At 40.7% G+C, this 23,839-nt stretch overlaps 1 protein-coding gene across 1 annotated transcript in view; it reads left to right on the forward strand.

Annotated features, from left to right (window-relative positions):
- The window catches only part of LOC126178534 (erythroid differentiation-related factor 1), a 217,413-nt gene that overhangs the window by 25,023 nt on the left and 168,551 nt on the right, over positions 1–23,839 (forward strand). The window contains exons 2-5 of the mRNA XM_049924539.1: positions 13,809–14,053; positions 22,170–22,275; positions 22,419–22,565; positions 22,811–22,963. Of these exons, the coding sequence (XP_049780496.1) occupies positions 13,809–14,053; positions 22,170–22,275; positions 22,419–22,565; positions 22,811–22,963 (651 nt within the window). The remainder of the gene's footprint in view (positions 1–13,808; positions 14,054–22,169; positions 22,276–22,418; positions 22,566–22,810; positions 22,964–23,839) is intronic.

A 23,839-nucleotide genomic window follows, 5' to 3' on the forward strand; every position in this document is an offset into this window, starting at 1 on the left:
AAAGCTGCTTGGTCTCAGGAAAAAATAGCTGTGGCTTCCCCTTGCTTCCAGGCATTTGTAGTAGTAGCACAAGCAAGGCCATGTTAGCTAATGTTATAAGACCAGATCAGCCAATCGCCGAGTCTGTTTTGTGAATGCTGAAAAGACTGCTTCCCTCCTTTCAGGAACCATGGTAAGTCTAATGCCTCCACAGATACCCCTCCAATGTGGTTACACATATGATTGGCTGCCTGTATCATTGAGGCATGCAGTCCACCCCACTTTGGCAAGATTCACACTTCATGGAGTACACTACAATTTTGAAAACTTGGTTAATTTGTGCACTTGCATTGTAGGTGTGCCACATGCTTCATCTTCAATGAAAAGTAAAGCTTTCCTCAACACGAAGATTGTTTTGAATGCTGCAGCACTTCGCTAGGCACATTCCTATTGGGAATAATACAACCTTGCCATCCTCTGACCTTACAAATAACCTACCCAGCCATTTATGGGTAGGACGGGATGGGGTGGTCCTAATATTTAATGTGGACTAGGAAACATGGTGCACCTTGGCATTTTTCATATTGTCAGATGTGATAAGTGATAGAAAAAAATCCTTGGACTGACTGGCGATTCTACCCTAAACCTCTGTATTTGTAGTTTGGCATGTACCCATCAAATCACAGAACTTTTCTAAATTATTAGTAGTAGCAGGAAGGCATATTGGTGTGAACTCTTACATTCTGTAATCTGTTCCATCCATTAAACCTCAGAAAAGGGAGGTAATGACAGTGGCACGTAAAGTGCCCTCCGCCACACACCATTGGGTGGCTTGCGGAGTATAAATGTAAATGTAAATGTAAATCTACGGTAGTTTGAGAAACTATAAGGGCCGCTTCCAATTAAGGTGGAAGTGCTAATTTACAAGTGTAATACAAAGTGGAAACCTCCATATGAACCCCAAGGACATGACCCAGACTGTGGCAGAACATTTCGTTAGACATAAGCACTACTCCCAGTAAGGGTCCACCTCAGAGGTGGAACTTAATCCTTCCACAGATGAAACTTACAATTAACCCTTCTCCCTGGGAAAGTTGCATGTTACTCTTTTGTAGCTCATTAGGCAACACATACTCATGACAGAATTTATAGCAATGTGTTTCATTTTTCAAGCAATGTGAGAAAAATGGTAGTTTTTCAAACCTTGGAAGGACAATACTGACCTGAATGGTTGTCATAACATTCCCTTAACCATATAGGAAAGACCCGGATGTGAATGTCAACTTTATCTGGACTTCTAGATCTTGACAGTTTCTTAGTCAGTTTTCTTGTGGATTCAGCAGACAGAATTCTGTTGTTGATAATGTGGTGTTAAGGTGGCTATACAATAGGCTCCCCCAAGCAGTCAAGTATATATATGATGATAGTTCCTGGAGACTTCCTACCTAAAGGGGGGGATGGAAATGGCGCATCTGAAGATTCTTTCAGTGTCCTACTTATCCCAGTGCCACAATCAGTGATATCGTGCCAAAACAGTTTAAGTAAGAGAATGGTGTCACCTCGAGGCAGTATCTAACTGCAAGCATCTTATCATTCCAATAAACAGTAAAACAGCCTAAGTTGTGTGTTGATTGAAGTGTTCATTCCTGTTGGCTCCTTTTCCAACCATATTACAGTACCCCATCAGCTGCAATTGAGTGAGAGGTTGGACATGTGATTGGATCATATTGATTTCAGTGTCTCCACTGAGATGTGCACATGCACTGGGATTGCAAATGAAAGATGAAGTAATGAGTGTATAGATTTTTTAGATTACAGGGCGTCATATTTTATAACAATCTTTTGTTGTCTCCCCATCTACAGGATATCAAAGGTAGCCAATTGTAAGTTGCACCAAGAGGCAAAAATTATGCTTAAAGGTTAGCTAATCTTTTTACATAGCTACCTTACTAGTGGTCTTCCTCCCCAGGTATCATTCCAATTTTCCACACGCTCACATCAGAAACCCAAGCTTTTCTCTTAGGAAACAAGTTGGCCAACCTCATAAAACACTCTCTAGTCATTGCTCTTGCATGCCAGTTTAAGGCTGCACAGGTCATCAACAGTACAGTGCAATGGATCCTCCTCCTGAATTATCTGTGCTTCAAAACAATCCCATTTTAGTCCCACAGGGTGAAACATTTTGTTGTATTTAAAGACTTGGCACGTTTATCCATAAGTTTATCTTAAATTCCACATAAGTTCAGAAGCTTCACAGTACCACAGCTAAAACTGAACAATCTTTCGAATATTTTCATAGTTTGAGGCGGTGCAGTTGTAAGAAACTGTATTCGTACTTGGAATGACAGTAGTTCAGATCCCTATTTGACCATCCAGATTTAGTTTTTTTTGTGCTTTCCATAAATAATTTATGGGAAATTATGGCGACCTATGACCTTTGCATTCTGGTCCCTTCAACCCCACAAACCAACCAACCGGAAATTGTGGGATGCTTCCTTTGAAAACAAACGCAGTTGATTTCCATCCCATCACAGTCACAGCTTGTGCTCCATCTCTAATGGGCTTGTGTTCAATGCGAGGGAATTAAACCTCAAATCTTCCTTTGTAATGTTTCATTCTCTCACCAGTCACAGTACCATCCCTCAACCATTTTAGAAGTTCCTTAATACAGTGTGGCTTTACGGACTATTCTCATGTATGTACATCATGGAACCATCTTATCTCATGCTCGACTACAGAGTCTTCATTTCCTGAAAGCTGATGACTCCATGTTTCTTGTCCTTACAGGTAAGCAGGCTATTGCTTTTGTGTGTTTCTGCCACCACGATGCTGCCAACAAACTTGCAGAATTTTCTGAAAACCTCAGTCCACTCCTGTGACATCACTCATATTTAAATTCACAGAGTTTCTAACTTCACCTAAACAATACACTCACACTTGTTAACTCCTTCCAAAGGTTAGTACTAAGGTCATCCTGTAGTCATCAATTTCGAAGAACTTTTAGTGAATACAGCTCACAGATCACTCCACACACATCCATTGGCAAAGTTACAAATGACCAGTATGCGAAAGACCACTATTTCTGGTGAGGAGTAGACTGTTACCTGCAGTGGTGCGAGCATTGAGTGTGAGCGGTTGTCAGATTAGCAGGACAATAATCGTGCTTGTAGTAGCTATTTAACTCATTTGTATTATGAACCAATTGAGAGACTTATCTTTAGCTGAGTGTACCATTTACTAAGAAGCTATAGAAGGGAATGCTCCTGGGCAGGAAATGCAAATGGTAACCTCCCAAGGCTGGTGGGCAGGTACCAACTGGGCAACGATTGCAGCGGTAACAGACAGGACCACTAAGACTCAATCTGTAGTGGGTACCACTTCAGATGTGTGTTTCCTGTTGCCTACTGTGACAGCTGTGAAGACCATCTGAGTGGTGATTTATTGTCACAGATGTGATCCTTACTATCACATGGCTGGATTTCTTGCCCTCCTCTAATCTCATCGAGGACAAAAGGAACACTTCCATTTTGGTGCTGGATCATGTAGTTGAAGGTTGCAGGCCAGCCCACACAGTGCAGTGATCTGTCGGTACACTTCTTTGCCATGTCCCTGCCCCTGGTGCACCTGCTAAACGAGTTTCTGCCAATTGTACGACTTTTCAGGGTGCCATCTTCACTTCATCACTCCACAGTGCATCACCTGAGGACCTCACTTGGTCCTCCTGTATTGTCAACGCTCATATGACTGGCACCCAACAAACTCCACACCAGAAAAACAGAATTCAATGCAGTGGTCCAAGCAGGTGTGGCGTGACCGGATACCAATAGGGGTCCTCCCATTCATTTGGTGCTGAAGAAACTGATTGTTTAAAATGCCTGTCGAGACTACAGAAGACTTAACACTCAAAAGGAGAGGTTCCAAGGGGTGGGATCGTCTTATTGAAACCCCCTTTTCATTGATGTAGCTTAGTCTCCCAGATATCACAACCTGTAGCAATACATCCTGGTGTGCATACGAGTGTGAGTAATTGACAAAATAGAATTTCTCAAGATGTATTAGAGCCTTAAAAATACACTAACTGATGCTGAAGGTTGAGGTTTCATGTCCTGGTGGGTGCAATATACTTTATTCTCCGACCTTTATCATTATGACTGCGACCTAAAATGTTCGCATTTAAAGAAAATCATTATTTTAATTCAGTTGATTTAAATACAGTATTTCATTTATATTCCTCGGGTATGTCACTTTAATTATTGTTTATTTTCTCTCATTTTTTACTTACTTTTGTCCTTTTTCCATTTGGAATATTACACCAGGATGAATGGTTGCAGGATATAACAACTAGACCCATAACCTATACCGTTGTATAGGCAGCTTCGAAAAGCTGGTTCCAGCCCTGGGAATCTATTGTTGCTAGACAATTACTGATCGATATCAGGGATTTTGCATGCCATATGGTGCGGCACATTGTTTCCTCAACCTTGGAGCAAATAAAAGCCAAAAACCAAATGCAGTAGAGGACATCCATAAAATTACAATAACTACAGTCTTTGGACTATTTGAATATCCATACGTGCTCTGTGATGTTAAAAACATAACACGTATTCTTCAGTTCTTATCAATGATGTTTTGCAGGGATTGGACTTCTGTTTTGCATACATTGATTGTATGTTGGTGGCATCATATGAAAGACACCTGTAAATGGTTTTCCAATGATTTGATGAGTGTGAAATCATAAATTTAGCCAAATGCAATATCAATGCCAAAAAGGAGATGGTCCGCCGAAGTCAGTGCGCAAAACGTATTGGTTGTTAGGGGTGACACACTTTTACCTTCACTTTTTACTTTGACTGGATTAGGCCCATTTGCTGCTCCATGCAATCTTTGCTGGTCCCAAAGTACATGATTCCTTGCCTGTCATTAGGACTGAAAAACTACAGCTGGAATTTCCAGCCTGCCAGACAAGCCTCACTAAAGCCACTCTCACTGTGCACCTGATTGCCAACATACCACTAGAGATTTTCTCGGACGCCTCATCCTGCATTGGCACTGTACTAAAACAATGTTAATGAGTACAGACAACCTTTGGTTTTCTTTTCCAAGAAGATCACGGATAAGCAGCTACTATTTTACACAGAGCTTTCAGGCACATATGAAGCAGTTGTATTTCAGATTCATTGTTAGAAGACATGCCTTCACTGTATATGCAGACAATCAGCTGCTGGTTTTGCATTTCTGCTGCCATGGAATACTTGTAACTATTTTTCATTGCGAATCAACCTATTAAATGTGATATTGTAATTTATGACACACAATGTGCAAGCAAGCAGTTCAAAAAATATCACTGCCGACATTTTACCTTGAGTGGAAAGCATTTCTATTCCAGTGGATTTCTTCGAGCTAGTGGCAGTGAAAAATGACAAGGAGTTGAAGGACATACTGATAGTTGAGACAACTCTGCTCTTGCAACACACGTCACTGCCAGGCACTGAGTAGCTGATATATTGTGATGAGTCACCCGACTGGCACCAATTTTTTGTGCTTGCAATTCTATGATGATGGGTTTTCAACTTTCTTCATGGACTCGACCATCTGGGAAACTGCTGTGAGGGCAGTACTAATGCAGCATTTTGTATGTCCCAGTATATAGATGGACTGCTGTACAAGGACTCAGACCTGCATTACATGCCAGAAGTGCAAAATGATATGGCATGTACAGGGATTGAAGGAAAATATGGAAACACCACAAGAAGGGCATGCTTGAACATAAATGCAGACGCTAGCTGGGCCTACAGATGACACTGTTGTATTTGAGTATGAGCAGCACCTGTGCAATGCCTCATTACACTTCAAGTGTCAGTCGAGGTCAGAACAGTGCTTTATGGAGTCGTGAGCACATAATGTTGGAGCTGAGCTGGAACACGGGCATGTTGTTGGTGTTCATGTGGTAGATGCTTTCCTAACCAAGGTAGCCCAAGTGTTAGGTGCTTCAAGAAACACTGTATTGAAGATTTACACTGAATACAGAGGGAGCAGAAATACATCATCTGCTAAGTGAGTACACATACAAAAGTGTGTGTTGAGTGATTACGGCAGACAGCTTTCAGCGCCAGGCTATGATGGCTTCGGTTGCACAGCTTGAAGCTGCAGTGGATGGGCATCACTTTTGTGGGCCAGCCATGGGGATCCAATGGACATCCAGCACGTCTGAGTCTTCTAATTGGTCCTCACCAGTGGCTAGCCCAGTTACTGCTCGCCTCAGGGTGTGGCAGGTTGTGAAAGACTTCCCAGGGAGTCGCACTGTCGCTCAGCCCGATGCAGTCACCTGTCCTGTTTCAGAGGAAACCTTTCAGCCTGTAAGATCTGGGCAATTGCAGAGGGTGGTAGTTTGGAGCTCCAGTGTTAGGCATGTTATGGGTCCCCTTAGGAGCATGACTGCCAAGAAGGGGAAGAAAGACAATGTGCACTCCGTGTGCATACCGGGTGGAGTCATTCCAGGCATGGAACAGGTCTGCAAGGAATGCGTCCTTCCGGATGCCATGAAGAGCACAGGGTGCAGGCAACTGCAGTTGGTGGCTCACATCGGTACCAGTGATGTGTGTCACTGTGGATTGAAAGAGATTATCTCTGGTTTCGGGTGGCTAACAGAAGAGGTAAAGGCTGCCGGTCTTGCTTGCAAGATGAAAACAGAGCTCACCATTTACAGTGTAGTCGACAAGACCGATTGTGGACCTCTGGTACAGAGCCGAGTGGAGGCTCTGAATCAGAGGCTTGGATGATTCTGCAACCGTGTAGGCTGCAGATTGCTCGAATTGCACCATAGGATGATTGGGTTTTGGATTCTGCTGAATAGGTCAGGAGTCCACTAAATGCAGGAGGCAGCTACATGGGTAGAAGGGGCTGTGTGACATGGACTGGGTGGTTTTTTAGGTTAAACAGTCTCAGGAAAACACGAAAAGAACTTCAGTCTTTAAGGGTGCAGGGTGAACACAGGAAGAATATAGATACAGGAACCATTTGTGCAACAGTTGTGAATTGTCGTAACTGTGTTGAGAAAGTACAAGAACTCCAAGCACTAATAGAAAGCACTGATGCTCAAATCATTATAGGCACTGAAGACTGGGTAAAGCTGGGGTTAAGTTCAGCTGAAATTTTTGCGAAGAACCTAAAGGTGTTTCGAAAAGGATAGTCCAAACACAGTTGGCAGTGGTGTGATTGTTGCTGTTAAAAGTAGTTTAGTGTGTTGCAAAATTGAAATAGATAGTTTCTGTGAGTTAGTATGGTCAGAGGCCATTCTTGGCAATTGGAATAAAATAATAATTCCCAATGCAGATGATACAATTGCTGAAAGATTCAAAGAAACCTTGAGTTTGATTTCAAACACGTACCCGACTCATATAATTGTAGTTGGTGATGACTATTTTACCCTCAATATGTTGGCAAAAATACGTGTTTAAATCAGGAGGTATGCATAAAACATCATCAGAAATTGTGCTAAACATATTCTCTGAAAATTATTTTGAGCAGTTAGTTCAGGAGTCCACGTCAATAGTAAATGGTTGTGAAAACACACTTGACCCTTTAGCAACAAATAATCCTGAGCTAATAATGAGCATCAAAATGGATACAGGGATTTTTGAACACTGGGTTGTCATAAGGACCTTGAATATTGTAACCCGCAAATCCTCGAAAACTAAATGAAAAACATACCTATCCAAAGAGCAGATAAAAATTCAGTTGTTGCCTTCCTTAAAGACGGTCTCAAATCATTCCAAATTAACAGTGTAAGTGTAGACCAGATGTAGCTTGAAAAGCCAAAGTAAATAGTATCAGCAGCAATTGAGAGATTTATAGCAAATAAATTAACAAACAACGGAGCTGATCCTCCTTGGTGCACAAAACGGGCCAGAAAACTGTTGCAGAAACAATGTAAAAAATATGCCAAATCGAAATGGACACAGAATCTCCAATGGATACAGAAGCTCGAAATTTAGCGTGGACTTCAATGCGAGATGCTTATAATAGTTTCCACAGCAAAACTGTCTCGAAATCTGCCAGAAAATCCAAAGGGATCATGTTCGTACGTGAAGTACGCTAGCAGCAAGACAAATCAATGCCTCGTTGCACGATAGCAATGGAAATACTATTGACGACTTCACTTCCAAAGCAGAGTTGCTGAACACAGCCTTCCGAAATTCCTTCACCAAAGAACACAAAGTAAATATTCCAGAATTCGAATCAAGAAAAGCTGCCAACATGAGTAAATTAGAAGTAGATATCCTTCGAGTAGTGAAGCAGTTAAAAATCACTTAACAAAAGCAAGTCTTCTGGTCCAGACTGTGTATACCAGTGAGGATACTTTCAGAGTATGCTGATACAATAGCTCCATCCTTAACAATCATAGACAGCTGTTCACTCGATGAAAGCTCTGTACCCAAAGACTGGAAAGTTGCACAGGTCACACCAATATTCAGGAAAGGTAGTAGGAGAAATCTACTAAATTACAAGCCCCTATCATTAACATTCAGCAGGATTTTGGAACATATAATGTATTTGAACATTATTAATTACCTCAGAGAAAATGGTATATTGAAACACAGTCACCACAGATTTAGAAAACATCGTACTTGTGAAACACAACTAGCTCTTTACTCACATGAAGTGTTGAGTGCTATTGACAAGGGATTTCTAATTGATTCTGTTATTCTAGATGTCCAGAAGGCTTTAGACACTATACCTCACAAGTGGCTTGTACTAAAATTGCATGTTTATGGAATACCTTCTCAGTTATGTGACCGGATTCGTGATTTCCTGTCAGAGATGTCACTGTTTGTAGTAATTGACGGAAAGTAATCGAGTAAAACAGAAGTGATTTCTGGCATTCCTGAAGGTAGTGTTACTGGCCCTCTGCTGGTCCTTATCTATATAAATGATTTAGGAGACAATCTGAGCAGCCGTCTTAGGTTGTTTGCAGATGATGCTGTCGTTTATCTAGTAGTAAAGTCATCAGAAGATCAAAACAAGAAGATCAAAACAAATTGCAAAACAATTTAGAAAAGATATTTGTATGCAGCAAAAATTGGCAACTGTGACCCTAAATAACAAAACGTGTGAGATCATCCACATGAGTGCTAAAAGGAATCTGTTAAACATCAGTTACACAATAAATCAGTCAAATCTGATGATCATAAATTCAGCTAAATACCTAGGAATTACAATTATGAACAATGTAAATTGGAATGAAAATATTGAAAATGTTGTGGGGAAGGCTAACCAAAAACTGCATTTTATTGCAGGACACTTAGAAAACCTAACAGATCTACTAAAGAGATTGCGTACACTACGTTTGTCCATTCTCTTTAAGAATACTGCTGCACGGTGTGGGTTGCTTACCAGATAGGACTGATGGAGTACATTGAGAAAGTTCAAAGAAGGGCAGCACATTTTTTATTATCGTGGAACAGGGGAGAGAGTGTCACTGAAATGACACAGGATTTTGGGTGGACATCATTTAAACAAAGGTGTTTTTTGTTGTGGCTGAATCTTCTCATGAAATTTCAATCACCAACTTTCTCCTCCGAGTGCAAAAACATTTTGTTGACGCTAACCTACAACAGGAGAAACGATCACCACAATAATAGAAGGGAAATCAGAGCTCGCACGAAAGATATATGTGTTTGTTTTTTCTGTGCGCTGTATGGAATAACAGAGAATTATTGTGAATGTGGTTCGATGAACCCTCTGCCAGGCACTTAAAAGTGATTTGCAGAGTACCCATGTAGCTGTAGATATAGATGTAGATGATAAAATTGAAACAAATGAGTCCTTGATCACAATTTGTTAGTCTTATGAACCAGGTTTCAACACTTCTAAGAGTGCATAATGTCCACCTAAAATCCTGTGTCATTTCAGTTTGCAACCTGTGGCTGTACAGGTATGAGCAGCCCTTAGAGGCTTGCCTTCACACATTCCTTTTAAGTATTTTGTGACTAAAGCTCTTCTGGCTTGTTATTTATTTTATACGTGACATGTAAGTACTTTGTCTGTCTGTATTGTTAGTCAGTACTTACACTTTATATATATATATATATATTTTTTTTTCGCATAAATTTGTAATTATATTATAGACCACTGTAAATGTCTAAATTCTGATGAAGGCACTCTTAGAAATGTTGAAACCTGGTTAATAAGACTAAAAACTTGTGACTGAGGGCTCATTTGTTTCAATTTTAACTTATAAACGGTCACTGGACCAAGCAGCCATGTTCAAAACATTGAGATGTAGATGAAGAGGATTGTGACTTAAAATAAGAGGACAACAGCTGCAAAAATCACTGCAGAACTGAATGTCACACTTGCAAATGCTATCAGCACCAAAAACAACATGGAGGGAGCTCCATAAGCTGAGAATTGGAGGGTAAGCTGAATTCAGAAACTACACATCAGTGATGCTAACACTGCAACAGGAAAATGTGCCACTGAAACCATAAAACCTGGACTGTGGAGCAATGGAATTTGGTCAGATGACTCTTGCTGCACGTTGTTTCCAACAACTGACTGAGTTTACATCTGGTGTAAGCTGTTCCCAGCCTATGATGCAGAATGCTTGCTGCCAAGAGATAAATATGGCAGGAGTTGATGACGATTTGGCAGCCTTATTGTGGTATTCCATGGGCTTTATGATTACTTTGCAGATTGCATTACTGTCAAAGATTATGTTACTGTTTTTGCTGATCAGGTCCATCCCATGGTACAGTATTTGTTTCCTAATGGTGATGCTGTACTACAAGACAACAGGGCTCCTGTTCACACAGCTTGCATCATACAGGACTGGTTTTGTGAGGATGAGGATGAGGATGAGGATGAGGATGAATAGTTCGCATCTCCACTGGCTAACAATTATTACTGAACCTTTGTGGCCTACTTTGGAGAGAAAGGTGCATAATCGCTATCCACCTCCATCATCATTACCTGAACTTACCACTATTTTGCAAGAAGAGTGGTATAAGATTCCCTTGAAAACCATACAGAACATGTGTTTACCCTTACCAGTAGTAATAGAAGCTGTTTACAATGCCAAAAGTTTTCCTATACTGTATTAATCATAGTTGTATATTTGGTATTTCCATGGTTTTCTCCTCCCTCTGTAGGTGCTCCGCTTGGAAGTTTTGACATCCCAGAGACACAATTCTCACACGTCCACCTATGTTTTGTAGGACCACCTCCATTCACATGTAACTACTTGTACTACATCATGATGATCAACATATACACTAGGTGGCCAGAAGTATTCCTGTTGTAAACACGAACTGCTGAGGATCTGGTGCAGTTGGATTTCTCATTCTGGCTGTCACCAGCATTTGTCTTCTGAGTGGGGTCGGCAGGGAGAGGTGGAAATATTTTGTGCGATGGTATGGGTGTACAGGATACACATAACAAGTACTTCATCATATTGTGCAACTTCAAAAAATATTGTGGAACACCTACACCATTTCTTGAAGGACACTATTTATTACGTGGCATGTGATGAATTCGTGGATTGATGCCTTTCCAGCAGTGCTGCTATGATTATGAAGTGTATTAAAAGAACACTGGTGTACAGTGAAATGTTCGTGTGTGTCAGGAGATTCATTAAAACCATGTCGGCACGCAATGTAGCTGCACAGTCTGAGGTGCCTTGTCGCAGTCCGGGCGGCTCCCCCTGTCTGAGGTTCGAGTCTTCCCTCAGGCATGGGTGTGTGTGTTGTCCATAGTGTAAGTTAGTTCAAGTTAGATTAAGTAGTGTGTGGGCTTAGGGACCAATGATCTCAGTAGTTTGGTCCCACAAGACCTTACCACAAACTGGACCTCCGTACTCACTTAGGATTTCCTTGCAGGACTCCTGAGACAAGTAGAAACTTTGTAACTGGGTGGAACCACAAGGCTTGGGAAATGATCAACTTTAGCTTTCAAGGACCTGACATGGTCCACTGCACTGACTACTGAAGCTGCCCTGTCAAGGCCCTTACACAGTTGTGGATTGAAGTATTAGTGCACTCACTCAGCTTTAAAGGGTTAGATACATTTAGTGTGCAAGCCAGCTTACCTAACTCAGAAGACACCACTGAAACACAAGCCACCTCGAGACACAGAACACCTGCGACACTGTAGCTGTTGGCCATGCTGCGTCATCCAAGCAGTGCTGTCTGCCTGGGAACCAATTGGCCACCATTCACCGAGGTGCCGTAATTTCCCACCATCCTCCAGTCACAATAGAAACTCATCATACATAAAAAGTGTAGCTCCGTTTCAATCCAACGGAGATAGCATAGTCCAACTTAACTTTTAAAAAATGCATTTTTTAAATTTCCTCTTGGGGATGTGGTGCAACAACCTCAGTTAACAAGTCACTCCACAGATATCCATGGGCAACATCGTGAATGACTAGCAGTGACAGACAGAAGACGGCTTCCTCTTGCTCTGTCAGACATATGTCGTGAGAATAACGAGCGGGATGACTATTGCGCTTGTAGTGGTTACTTAACTTGTTCGTACAATGAAGCAAAAAACTAATCATTGTCTGAAATGTAGCGTTTACTAAGACTCTACAGACTTGCAGTATGACCAAGTGAGTTGGTACATTGATGTACATTTGGGTTGGAATTTCTTATGATTTCCTAATTTGCTTAATGCAAATGCTGGAATGCATCCTATGTAAAGACCACATCTGACTTCACGCCCCATCATTGTTCACTTCAAACTTGTTTTCCATCTGTAATGCCCAGAGGACGCTAAATTGTAATCTGATTTTCTTTGCATTGAATCCCATCAACTTTGACTAACAACATCTGCAGTTTATTGCCAGAAATATGCATCTGTATGTTAGACTCTGAACTGTCCCGCCCTGTCTGAAATCCTAGGTAAGTAACAAGCCAAACCTTCCATGAGTTATATTAATTTAGATGTTCTCATATCTGTTCATGTGAATGTTTACTCTCTGGTGTGGCAGAGATAGATATTTAAAATTAAAACCCATGCTTTCTCATCAGGTTGCTGGACTGTTTGTTAATCTATAATAATCATAAGCTTCTGAATCATTGCTGAGAAGATTGTTGGCAGCAATTTAGTCTTTCTTAGTATTATTCATGCTGTTTTACTAATTACTAGATAGTTACAAGGATTTCAGTTAGATTTAGAATGTGTGCCTTCGTTTAAAGAAATGGAAAAATGGTGTATTGATTGCCAGAAGACATGCTCTCATGTACTTGTTTTTGGTGGTACTATGATAGTCACTTAGTGAATGTATGGCCCCTGCTGTGATTGCTGAGTGTCTATCCTAGTTTTTGTATGCCTGGCAACTGAATAAATTAGTGGTAGTATAGTTAATAATATTAGTAGCAAAAATAATGTTTTATTGATTCATGTGTGTTGATACCTGATGATGAGCACTAGTGCCTAAAAACATGTCCATAAGAAATTATTGTCATAAGATTGACAATCTTTAAAGATTGTGAGGGACCATCATACACATATATATACCATATTTGATTATAATGCTGACATGGAAAAGTTATCTCCCAATATGAGTAATGATTATAATTTCTTTGGAATATGCTTCCCTGAAGAATTTGCAGTGTTTATTACAGAGATTTATGGAATTTTGAAGACACTAGAGAAGGTAAATTGTGGTCAAGTGAGGGATTATGTGATATGTTAAACTCAAAAAGTTATGATTACTCTCTAATAATTAGTGTTGATTTTCAGACACTATGTTTACTCTGTAATATGAATTACACCTTATCTCGAAGTAAATATAAATTTCTTTTAATAACGAACTATCTTTGTTTTAGAATAACAAAGATGAGAAGACGGAAGAGGTTGATGATGATTGGCGGAACTGCCCGTCACCCGACTCTCCAAGAAAACCAGTAAAATCGACAGCAGTTGTCAAGTATACTACAGTGCAAGCACCAGCCAACTTTGCAAGACTCCAGTGCAATACTAATTTAAATCTACCACCGTCCAATTGGCTCAGTAGCTCTGCTGAATCGTATGGATTACAGAATGTTCCTTTTCACTCTTCTGGCTTCTCTAGGTGAACTTATTGATGATTATATTTAACATCTTTACATATTATGAATTGTTAGTCCCCCATCACATTTTTCTGCCTATATGTGAAGGCTAATCTTAGGAACTGGTGTAGGTATTTTGGAACGATTTTCACTAATATGTAGACTGCTTCATGAGGAAGATTTGTGTCTATAATTTATTTCCACTACACCAGACAAATCGTCTGGCCGTAGATATTTAGTCCTACCCATACTAAGTCAGGGAAAGTCACTAGTTGTATAATAAATATGCGGATTATACTAAAGCGTCATAACATATAGCTCATGTGGGTTAATACTGCATCAGAGTGTCATTAATACTCAATTGTGTATGCGTAATGACAGTTTGTTCTGTGTTATAATAATTATTATGAAAATAATCAGCAAAGCCAGCAATGGGTTACATATCATTGAACAAGTATAAAGTGGTACATAGATATATGCAGAAGGGTACTAACTATTTCAGTGCCCATTGCATTTGCTTATCAAGCCACTGTAAAGGCAAAGAAAGATTCGCATGTCAATATCCTGGATTTTCCATTGTTTGAAAGATTCACATATAAATTTCACACTGTGTCTCATAACAGAACTGCTGGAAACTCATAAGAAGAGACTGTGAGTTGTCTTGAATATTGCTTCAGTGTGTAAGAGACTGTGCTTTGTCTTGAATATTGCTTCAAAGTGTACCTGTGATCATGTGTGTTTTAAAAATAGTAAATGTCTTTGTTAACAATTAATGAAAATTTCACCAATTTCAACTAATTATTCCTGGACTAGAGTAATTTAAATAAAATGCTGCATTTCTATACCCGCTGGCCATGTATACTACAGCCAGTCAACTAGACACGAGCACACGAGCACGTAAATCACCAGCTTGAAGGGTTAAAAGTCTGTTCTCTCAGCCACCAGAACCAAGCCTTCAAAGCTGAACTAAGTGAGATATCACAATGATGAAACACAGGACTTGTATTCAGAACCCCATCAAGCCTTCTAGATATAAGTTTTCCATGATTTCCTTAAATCATACAGGATGAATGCTTGGGCAGTTCCTTTGGAAGTACAGCCAGTTTCTTTCCCCAAGCTGAGCTTGTGGCAAGTATGTGACCCATCATTAGCAGTACATTAAGTGCTAATCTTCATTCCTCCCTTCCATCCTTGAAGATTGTTCAAAGTACATTGTTTGAAATGACCTTTCGGCCCCATCTTGAGCATCATTGGGTTGCCAGGTCACAGCTTGCCAAAATATCTGGTCAGTTTTATTATTAGGTATGATGTGGGTCAAAGTGTACACCATATTGAGGATATAGATGATTCAGTTCTTTAATAGTACAATTGTCAGGCTGTTTAAGCATACATAATACATGCAATTCTGTACTGCTCAAGGCAGAAATTTGAGAGTACTTGTTAAAGTGAAAATGGTTAATCTACAAACCAGACAGATTCCCTAACCTGATACTCCAGAAGCTTAATGACCTTATTGGAGATGATGTCATTATCATGATTGTTTGAAAGAAAATCTGCAGAGAAACCAAGGAAAGTCTCAGTTTTCACAATTAGACTCGTTGGAATATCATTCTTCACCAATTGAATTACTAGAAATGTATTTAACTGCAGAAATTTAGAGGGATAACATTGCTGTTATCTAGCTTCATTAAGATGGGTTGTAAGTTGGTTTTATTAGCCAGAAACAGATTTAATGGAACTACAGCACAAGCTCTATGCATCTTTCAAGAATGTGACATTTTTGAGGGCTTTTGCCATTGTTGAATTGGACGTGACTGGACTCTGAAAATTCAGTGTAATATGAAGCTACTCCATGCTGCAATCAAACCTTCTAAATACACTCCTGGAAATGGAAAAAAGAACACATTGACACCGGTGTGTCAGACCCACCATACTTGCTCCGGACACTGCGAGAGGGCTGTACAAGCAATGATCACACGCACGGCACAGCGGACACACCAGGAACCGCGGTGTTGGCCGTTGAATGGCGCTAGCTGCGCAGCATTTGTGCACCGCCGCCGTCAGTGTCAGCCAGTTTGCCGTGGCATACGGAGCTCCATCGCAGTCTTTAACACTGGTAGCATGCTGCGACAGCGTGGACGTGAACCGTATGTGCAGTTGACGGACTTTGAGCGAGGGCGTATAGTGGGCATGCGGGAGGCCGGGTGGACGTACCGCCGAATTGCTCAACACGTGGGGCGTGAGGTCTCCACAGTACATTGATGTTGTCGCCAGTGGTCGGCAGAAGGTGCACGTGCCCGTCGAACTGGGACCGGACCGCAGCGACGCACGGATGCACGCCAAGACCGTAGGATCCTACGCAGTGCCGTAGGGGACCGCACTGCCACTTCCCAGCAAATTAGGGACACTGTTGCTCCTGGGGTATCGGCGAGGACCATTCGCAACCGTCTCCATGAAGCTGGGCTACGGTCCCGCACACCGTTAGGCCGTCTTCCGCTCACGCCCCAACATCGTGCAGCCCGCCTCCAGTGGTGTTGCGACAGGCGTGAATGGAGGGACGAATGGAGACGTGTCGTCTTCAGCGATGAGAGTCGCTTCTGCCTTGGTGCCAATGATGGTCGTATGCGTGTTTGGCGCCGTGCAGGTGAGCGCCACAATCAGGACTGCATACGACCGAGGCACACAGGGCCAACACCCGGCATCATGGTGTGGGGAGCGATCTCCTACACTGGCCGTACACCACTGGTGATCGTCGAGGGGACACTGAATAGTGCACGGTACATCCAAACCGTCATCGAACCCATCGTTCTACCATTCCTAGACCGGCAAGGGAACTTGCTGTTCCAACAGGACAATGCACGTCCGCATGTATCCCGTGCCACCCAACGTGCTCTAGAAGGTGTAAGTCAACTACCCTGGCCAGCAAGATCTCCGGATCTGTCCCCCATTGAGCATGTTTGGGACTGGATGAAGCGTCGTCTCACGCGGTCTGCACGTCCAGCACGAACGCTGGTCCAACTGAGGCGCCAGGTGGAAATGGCATGGCAAGCCGTTCCACAGGACTACATCCAGCATCTCTACGATTGTCTCCATGGGAGAATAGCAGCCTGCATTGCTGCGAAAGGTGGATATACACTGTACTAGTGCCGACATTGTGCATGCTCTGTTGCCTGTGTCTATGTGCCTGTGGTTCTGTCAGTGTGATCATGTGATGTATCTGACCCCAGGAATGTGTCAATAAAGTTTCCCCTTCCTGGGACAATGAATTCACGGTGTTCTTATTTCAATTTCCAGGAGTGTATTATGGTATGAAACGAAATGAACTTGGCTATGTCCATGAGAAAGATCTCATGCAGTTCATATGTGGCTGGTTGCTGGAGGTTCTTGACAAATGAGTTGCTGATTTATTTGATGGTTGCCATGTCAGGGAATTGTGCCTTGTAATTTGGAGAAAGTTAACAAATTCCTCACCATGTTTGGCTAGGCATTATTGTGCTGAAATAAGACATGTGGATTTGCTTTAAGGAGTGCAGGTATTTAAAGTTTTTTGAATTCCTTAATATGTTGGCTGCTGTTTAGACTGCCTTCAATATGTATGAGTCTAGATCACATTTTGTATTCAGTCACAACCTAAACCATCACACTTAGTTCTTGTCTCATAAACTGCTTAGCAAAACAAAGAAAGTTTGAAAGTCTCCAGTGAATGCAATAAAGCCTGATCAAATGACTGTCACTGTAGGACAAGGTGAAGTTGTCCATAAGCACTGCATTTTGTTACTTGTAATTCAATGATAGTATTCATATGCCAATTGCAGTCTGATATTTTTTGTGGCTTGACAGCAATGGAAACAGATTTGTTGGTATGTATGACACCAATCTAGCCCACAGAAGGCAACATCAGAGTGTCAGTTGAGCCAGTAGTATGGTCTAGATGGCAACCATCCTGTGCTGTAGTTACATTGTGTGGTCCCATACCTATTCTTTGGTGAGTGTGGCCTCTTTTTATTCAGTGTGTAACCAGACAAATTACTGTTGTAACAGCATGCACTTTACAAGATAAAATTTCAAAGTATGACAAACCTATTTTCTGATGACATATCATTCTGTCTATGTGATACTGAAGTGCTGTTTCATATTGTTGCTTTATTTGGTGACTATTTACTGAGTTAGGAGTAGCATTGATTTTTACAGTCATACTAACTGTTAATATTATATTGCTGCTACAGTGTTCTATAAGTCCAAGGTTCGATTCATTTGGGATGTGTGTTCAAATTTTTTCTAATGCTATTGTAAATGTCTTGTGACTCCCAGGCTGGTGCAAACTTTACAGTTTGGTGCCATTTTGGCTACTTGTGTGTCAGATTTGTTCAATCTTTATTCAAGCAACTTAAATTGATGGTGGTGGTTATTTTTTGCAGTTTACAGAGGTTTTTATTGTAAGAGACTGACTTCATCATGATATGCTTGTTGTTGTTGTTGTTGTTGTTATGGTCTTCAGTCCTGAGACTGGTTTGATGCAGCTCTCCATGCTACCCTATCCTGTGCAAGCTTCTTCATCTCCCAGTACTTACTGCAACCCACATCCTTCTGAATCTGCTTAGTGTATTCATCTCTTGGTCTCCCTCTACGATTTTTACTCTCCACACTGCCCTCCAATGCTAAATTTGTGATCCCTTGATGCCTCAGAACATGTCCTACTAACCGGTCCCTTCATTTTGTCAAGTTGTGCCACATACTCCTCTTCTCCCCAATTCTATTCAATACTTCATCATTAGTTATGTGATCTACTCATCTAATCTTAAGCATTCTTCTGTAGCACCACATTTTGAATGCTTCTATTCTCTTCTTGTCGAAACTATTTATCGTCCATGTTTCAATTCCATACATGGCTACACTCCATACAAATACTTTCAGAAACGACTTCCTGACACTTAAATCTATACTCGATGTTAACAAATTTCTCTTTTTGAGAAACGCTTTCCTTGCCATTGCCAGTCTACATTTTATATCTTATCTACTTCGACCATCATCAGTTATTTTGCTCCCCAAATAGCAAAACTCCTTTACTACTTTAAGTGTCCCATTTCCTAATCTAATTCCCTCAGCATCACCCGACTAAATTCGACCATATTCCATTATCCTCGTTTTGCTTTTGTTGATGTTCATCTTATATCCTCCTTTCAAGACACTGTCCATTCCGTTCAGGTGCTCTTCCAAGTCCTTTGCTGTCTCTGATAGAATTACAGTGTCATCGGCGAACCTCAAAGTTTTTATTTCTTCTCCATGGATTTTAATACCTACTCCGAATTTTTCTTATGTTTCCTTTACTCCTCGCTCAATATACAGATTGAATAACATTGGGGAGAGGCTACAACCCTGTCTCACTCCCTTCCCAACCACTGCCTCCCTTTCATGCCCCTCGACTCTTATAACTGCCATCTGGTTTCTGTACAAATTGTAAATAGCCTTTTGCTCCCTGTATTTTACCCCTGCCACCTTTAGAATTTGAAAGAGAGTATTCCAGTCAACATTGTCAAAAGCTTTCTCTAAGTCTACAAATGCTAGAAACGTAGGTTTGCCTTTCCTTAATCTTTCTTCTAAGATAAGTCGTAAGGTCAGTATTGCCTCACGTGTTCCAACATTTCTACGGAATCCAAACTGATCTTCCCCTGGTCGGCTTCCACCAGTTTTTCCATTCGTCTGTAAAGAATTCGCGTTAGCATTTTGCAGCTGTGACTTATTAAACTGATAGTTCGGTAATTTTCATATCTGTCAACACCTGCTTTCTTTGGGATTGGAATTATTATATTCTTCTTGAAGTCTGAGGGTATTTCACCTGTCTCATACATCTTACTCACCAGATGGTAGAGTTTAGTCAGGACTGGCTCTCCCAAGGCCTTCAGTAGTTCTAATGGGATGTTGTCTACTCCCGGGGCCTTGTTTCGACTCAGGTCTTTCAGTGCTCTGTCAAACCCTTCACGCAGTATTGTATCTCCCATTTCATCTTCATCTACATCCTCTTCCATTTCCATAATATTGTCCTCAAGTACATCGCCCTTGTATAGACCCTCTATATACTCCTTCCACCTTTCTGCTTTCCCTTCTTTGCTTAGAACTGGGTTTCCATCTGAGCTCTTGATATTCATACAAGTGATTCTCTTTTCTCCAAAGGTCTCTTTAATTTTCCTGTAGGCAGCATCTATCTTACCCCTAGTGAGATAAGCCTCTACATCCTTACATTTGTCCTCTAGCCATCCCTGCTTAGCCATTTTGCGCTTCCTTTCTATCTCATTTTTGAGAAGTCTGTATTCCTTTTTGCCTGCTTCATTTACTGCATTTTTATATTTTCTCCTTTCATCAATTAAATTCAATATTTCTTCTGTTACCCAAGGAATTCTACTAGCCCTCGCCTTTTTACCTACTTGATCCTCTGCTGCCTTCACTATTTCATCCCTCAGAGCTACCCATTCTTCTTCTACTGTATTTCTTTCCCCCTTTCCTGTCAATTGTTCCCTTATGCTCTCCCTGAAACTCTGTACAACCTCTGGTTCTTTCAGTTTATCCAGGTCCCATCTCCTTAAATTCCCACCTTTTTGCAGTTTCTTCAGTTTTAATCTACAGTTCATAACCAATAGATTGTGGTCAGAGTCCACATCTGCCCCTGGAAATGTCTTACAATTTAAAACCTGGTTCCTAAATCTCTGTCTTACCATTATATAATCTATCTGATACCTTCTAGTATCTCCAGGATTCTTCCATGTATAAAACCTTCTTTCATGATTCTTGAACCAAGTGTTAGCTATGATTAAGTTATGCTCTGTGCAAAACTCTACCAGGCGGTTTCCTCTTTAATTTCTTAGCCCCAGTCCATATTCACCTACTTCGTTTCCTTCTCTCCCTTTTCCTACTCTCGAATTCCAGTCACCCATGACTATTAAATTTTCGTCTCCCTTCACTACCTGAATAATTTCTTTTATCTCATCATACATTTCATCAATTTCTTCATCATCTGCAGAGCTAGTTGGCATATAAACTTGTACTACTGTAGCAGGCGTGGGCTTTGTGTCTATCTTGGCCACAATAATGCGTTCACTATGCTGTTTGTAGTAGCTTACCCGCAAACCTATTTTTTTATTCATTATTAATCCTACTCCTGCATTACCCCTATTTGATTTTGTATTTATAACCCTGTATTCACCTGACCAAAAGTCTTGTTCCTCCTGCCACCGAACTTCGCTAATTCCCACTATATCTAACTTTAACCTATCCATTTCCCTTTTTAAATTTTCTAATCTACCTGCCCGGTTAAGGGATCTGACGTTCCACGCTCCAATCCGTAGAATGCCAGTTTTCTTTATCCTGATAACGACATCCTCTTGAGTAGTCCCCGCCCGGAGATCCAAATGGGGAACTATTTTACCTACAGAATATTTGACTCAAGAGGACGCCATCATCATTTATCCATACAGTAAAGCTGCATGCCCTCAGGAAAAATTATGGCTGTAGTTTCCCCTTGCTTTCAGTCGTTCGCAGTACCAGCACAGCAAGGCCGTTTTGGTTAATGTTGCAAGGCCAGGTCAGTCAGTCATCCAGACTGTTGCCCCTGCAACTACTGAAAAGGCTGCTGCCCCTCTTCAGGAACCACATGTTTGTCTGGCCTCTCAACAGATACCCCTCAGTTGTGGTTGCACCTACGGTACGGCCATCTGTATCGCTGAGGCATGCAAGCCTCCCCACCAACGGCAAGGTCCATGGTTCATGGGGAGGGGGGGGGGGGGGATGATGATATGCTTATTGACTTTCAATTGGGTGACACAAACACTGTGAACCTTCACCACCAAGGGAATTAAATATCAGTGCCTGATAAGTTTAATTTGACCTCAATTATTTTTTAAATTCCAGTTGTATGTGCAAGAAAGTCAAAACTGAAAGCAACGTAATCATAAATGGACATATTATAGAAAGTTTGCTCAATGTTCCCTATATTTACTGATGTTTAATTATATTAATTTTTTAATTTCTTACTTTAAAACACGATGTTATAGAAATGCATATTTTCTTTCTACAAAGTTGACAACATCTCTCTTCTGTATAAACTTTCCATTGTCTAATCAGATAATTTTACTATCTTTCCTGCAGTTTCTGCATGGCTCATATGTTCCCAGATTGTGTTGGAGAAGTGGATGTTGTATCAGACGCTGAAAATATAAAAAATTTACTGAAGATCCCATACAGTAAAGGTCCAGTAAGTACAGAAAAAAATGTTGAAATGGTAGTACATATGCTTGCTGTACAGCAAGCGGGAAAGTGTTTGCAGACATAATCTTACCAACAATGTGAACGTAAATCAGTGCACTTTGATGTTTTTAAAAGTAATACCCATTCTAGGTGAGCATGATGGTACATCGAATAGAAAATACATTGCTGATAGATGAATTTGATATACACAAACATCTTTTGCGGACAGCTGAATCCGAGTGGAAATGGCTGAAAAAGTTCTTCTATGAACACGTGTTCCAATCTCTTGGAGACAAGGTATGCTCTCTCCCTCTCCATCTCCTGCTTCCTTCTGCTCTTCCTGCATGGTGATTCTGATTCCTAATGACACTACTTTCATAATGCCACTGTGATTTCAGTTCCTTTGGATTTATCAGTTCAGTTTATTTTCTAGAATTCCAGTGATATATGCATAATGTCTGTGGCATCTCATACTAGAAATAAATAGCTCCCATTAGTAGCAAATAATTGTGGGGAGTATAATTTTAAAATCATCATTACAGGAGAAGATTGTTGTACATAAGGATAAGAGCCGATATGCTCTTCAGCAGAAGAGCCTAGTGTCCAAGTTTCTGTACCACAGCCTAGCAGTTACTGAACCAGGGTCACCACAAAAGGAAGATCTGCAGCCTGCAGATTCCATGCCTGTTGCTGAGGTAACTGTTGTAAGAACATGTTGGTTGAAGTGGAAATGAAGCAAAACAACACTCAGTTTGTTATATTCTGTCACTTTTGGCTTAATTGATTGTGAGAATGGTGAACAGTTTTGAGTTTTAAATTCCATCTCTTATTTGAACCATGAGTAGGGGTATTGCTTTTACATTCCAGAAGCTTCAATTGATTTGCAATAGAAATGTAACCAAAATTCATTTAAAAAACAAAACTAGATGTAGTTGACCAAGGGCAATGTGTTAGGTCTCATTTGTATAAGGGTATAGAAACATTATCAGAATTGTACATGCTGCATATTTGCATTATACATGGTTTTAAGTGTGTTTTGTGGTTTATTATGCAAATAGAGACACTAATTTGGACAACTGGTAGAAATATTTATATTAACGCTAAGTAAAATTATGACCACAGGTATTCACACAAAAGATTGTGTTAATATCACAGGACAAAATATATTCTGTAATTTCAAAGTGTATTGGAATAAGGAAAATAATTAGGTCATTGGAAGGGTTTGTCATGAGCGTTTGATCCTTTTTTCTTTTTCTTTTTTCAGTGTGAATACAGGAATAACAATTCTGTTAGCTCTTCATTTTGTTTATTGATATTGATTTGAGGCAGTGAAGCTTGTGTTCTGTAAAAACCATTATCAGAATTTTTGGGAGGAATTTGAACAGAATTTGTGTTCTTATGTGTTTCATGGTGCTTTGTCGGTTGTATTTCATGAAACAGATTTCCTAGCGTACCTATTGCAGATTTGCAAAGTAAGTCTGATGAAGGCAATAAGAACACACTTTGATGCAAATCTTATGTTCTGAAGTAATGTAGTCTCTTCAGTGGTCAAACGGGTCTCTTATTGAGGA

The sequence above is a fragment of the Schistocerca cancellata genome, chromosome 1, assembly GCF_023864275.1.
Source record: "Schistocerca cancellata isolate TAMUIC-IGC-003103 chromosome 1, iqSchCanc2.1, whole genome shotgun sequence".
NCBI lineage: Eukaryota > Metazoa > Arthropoda > Insecta > Orthoptera > Acrididae > Schistocerca > Schistocerca cancellata.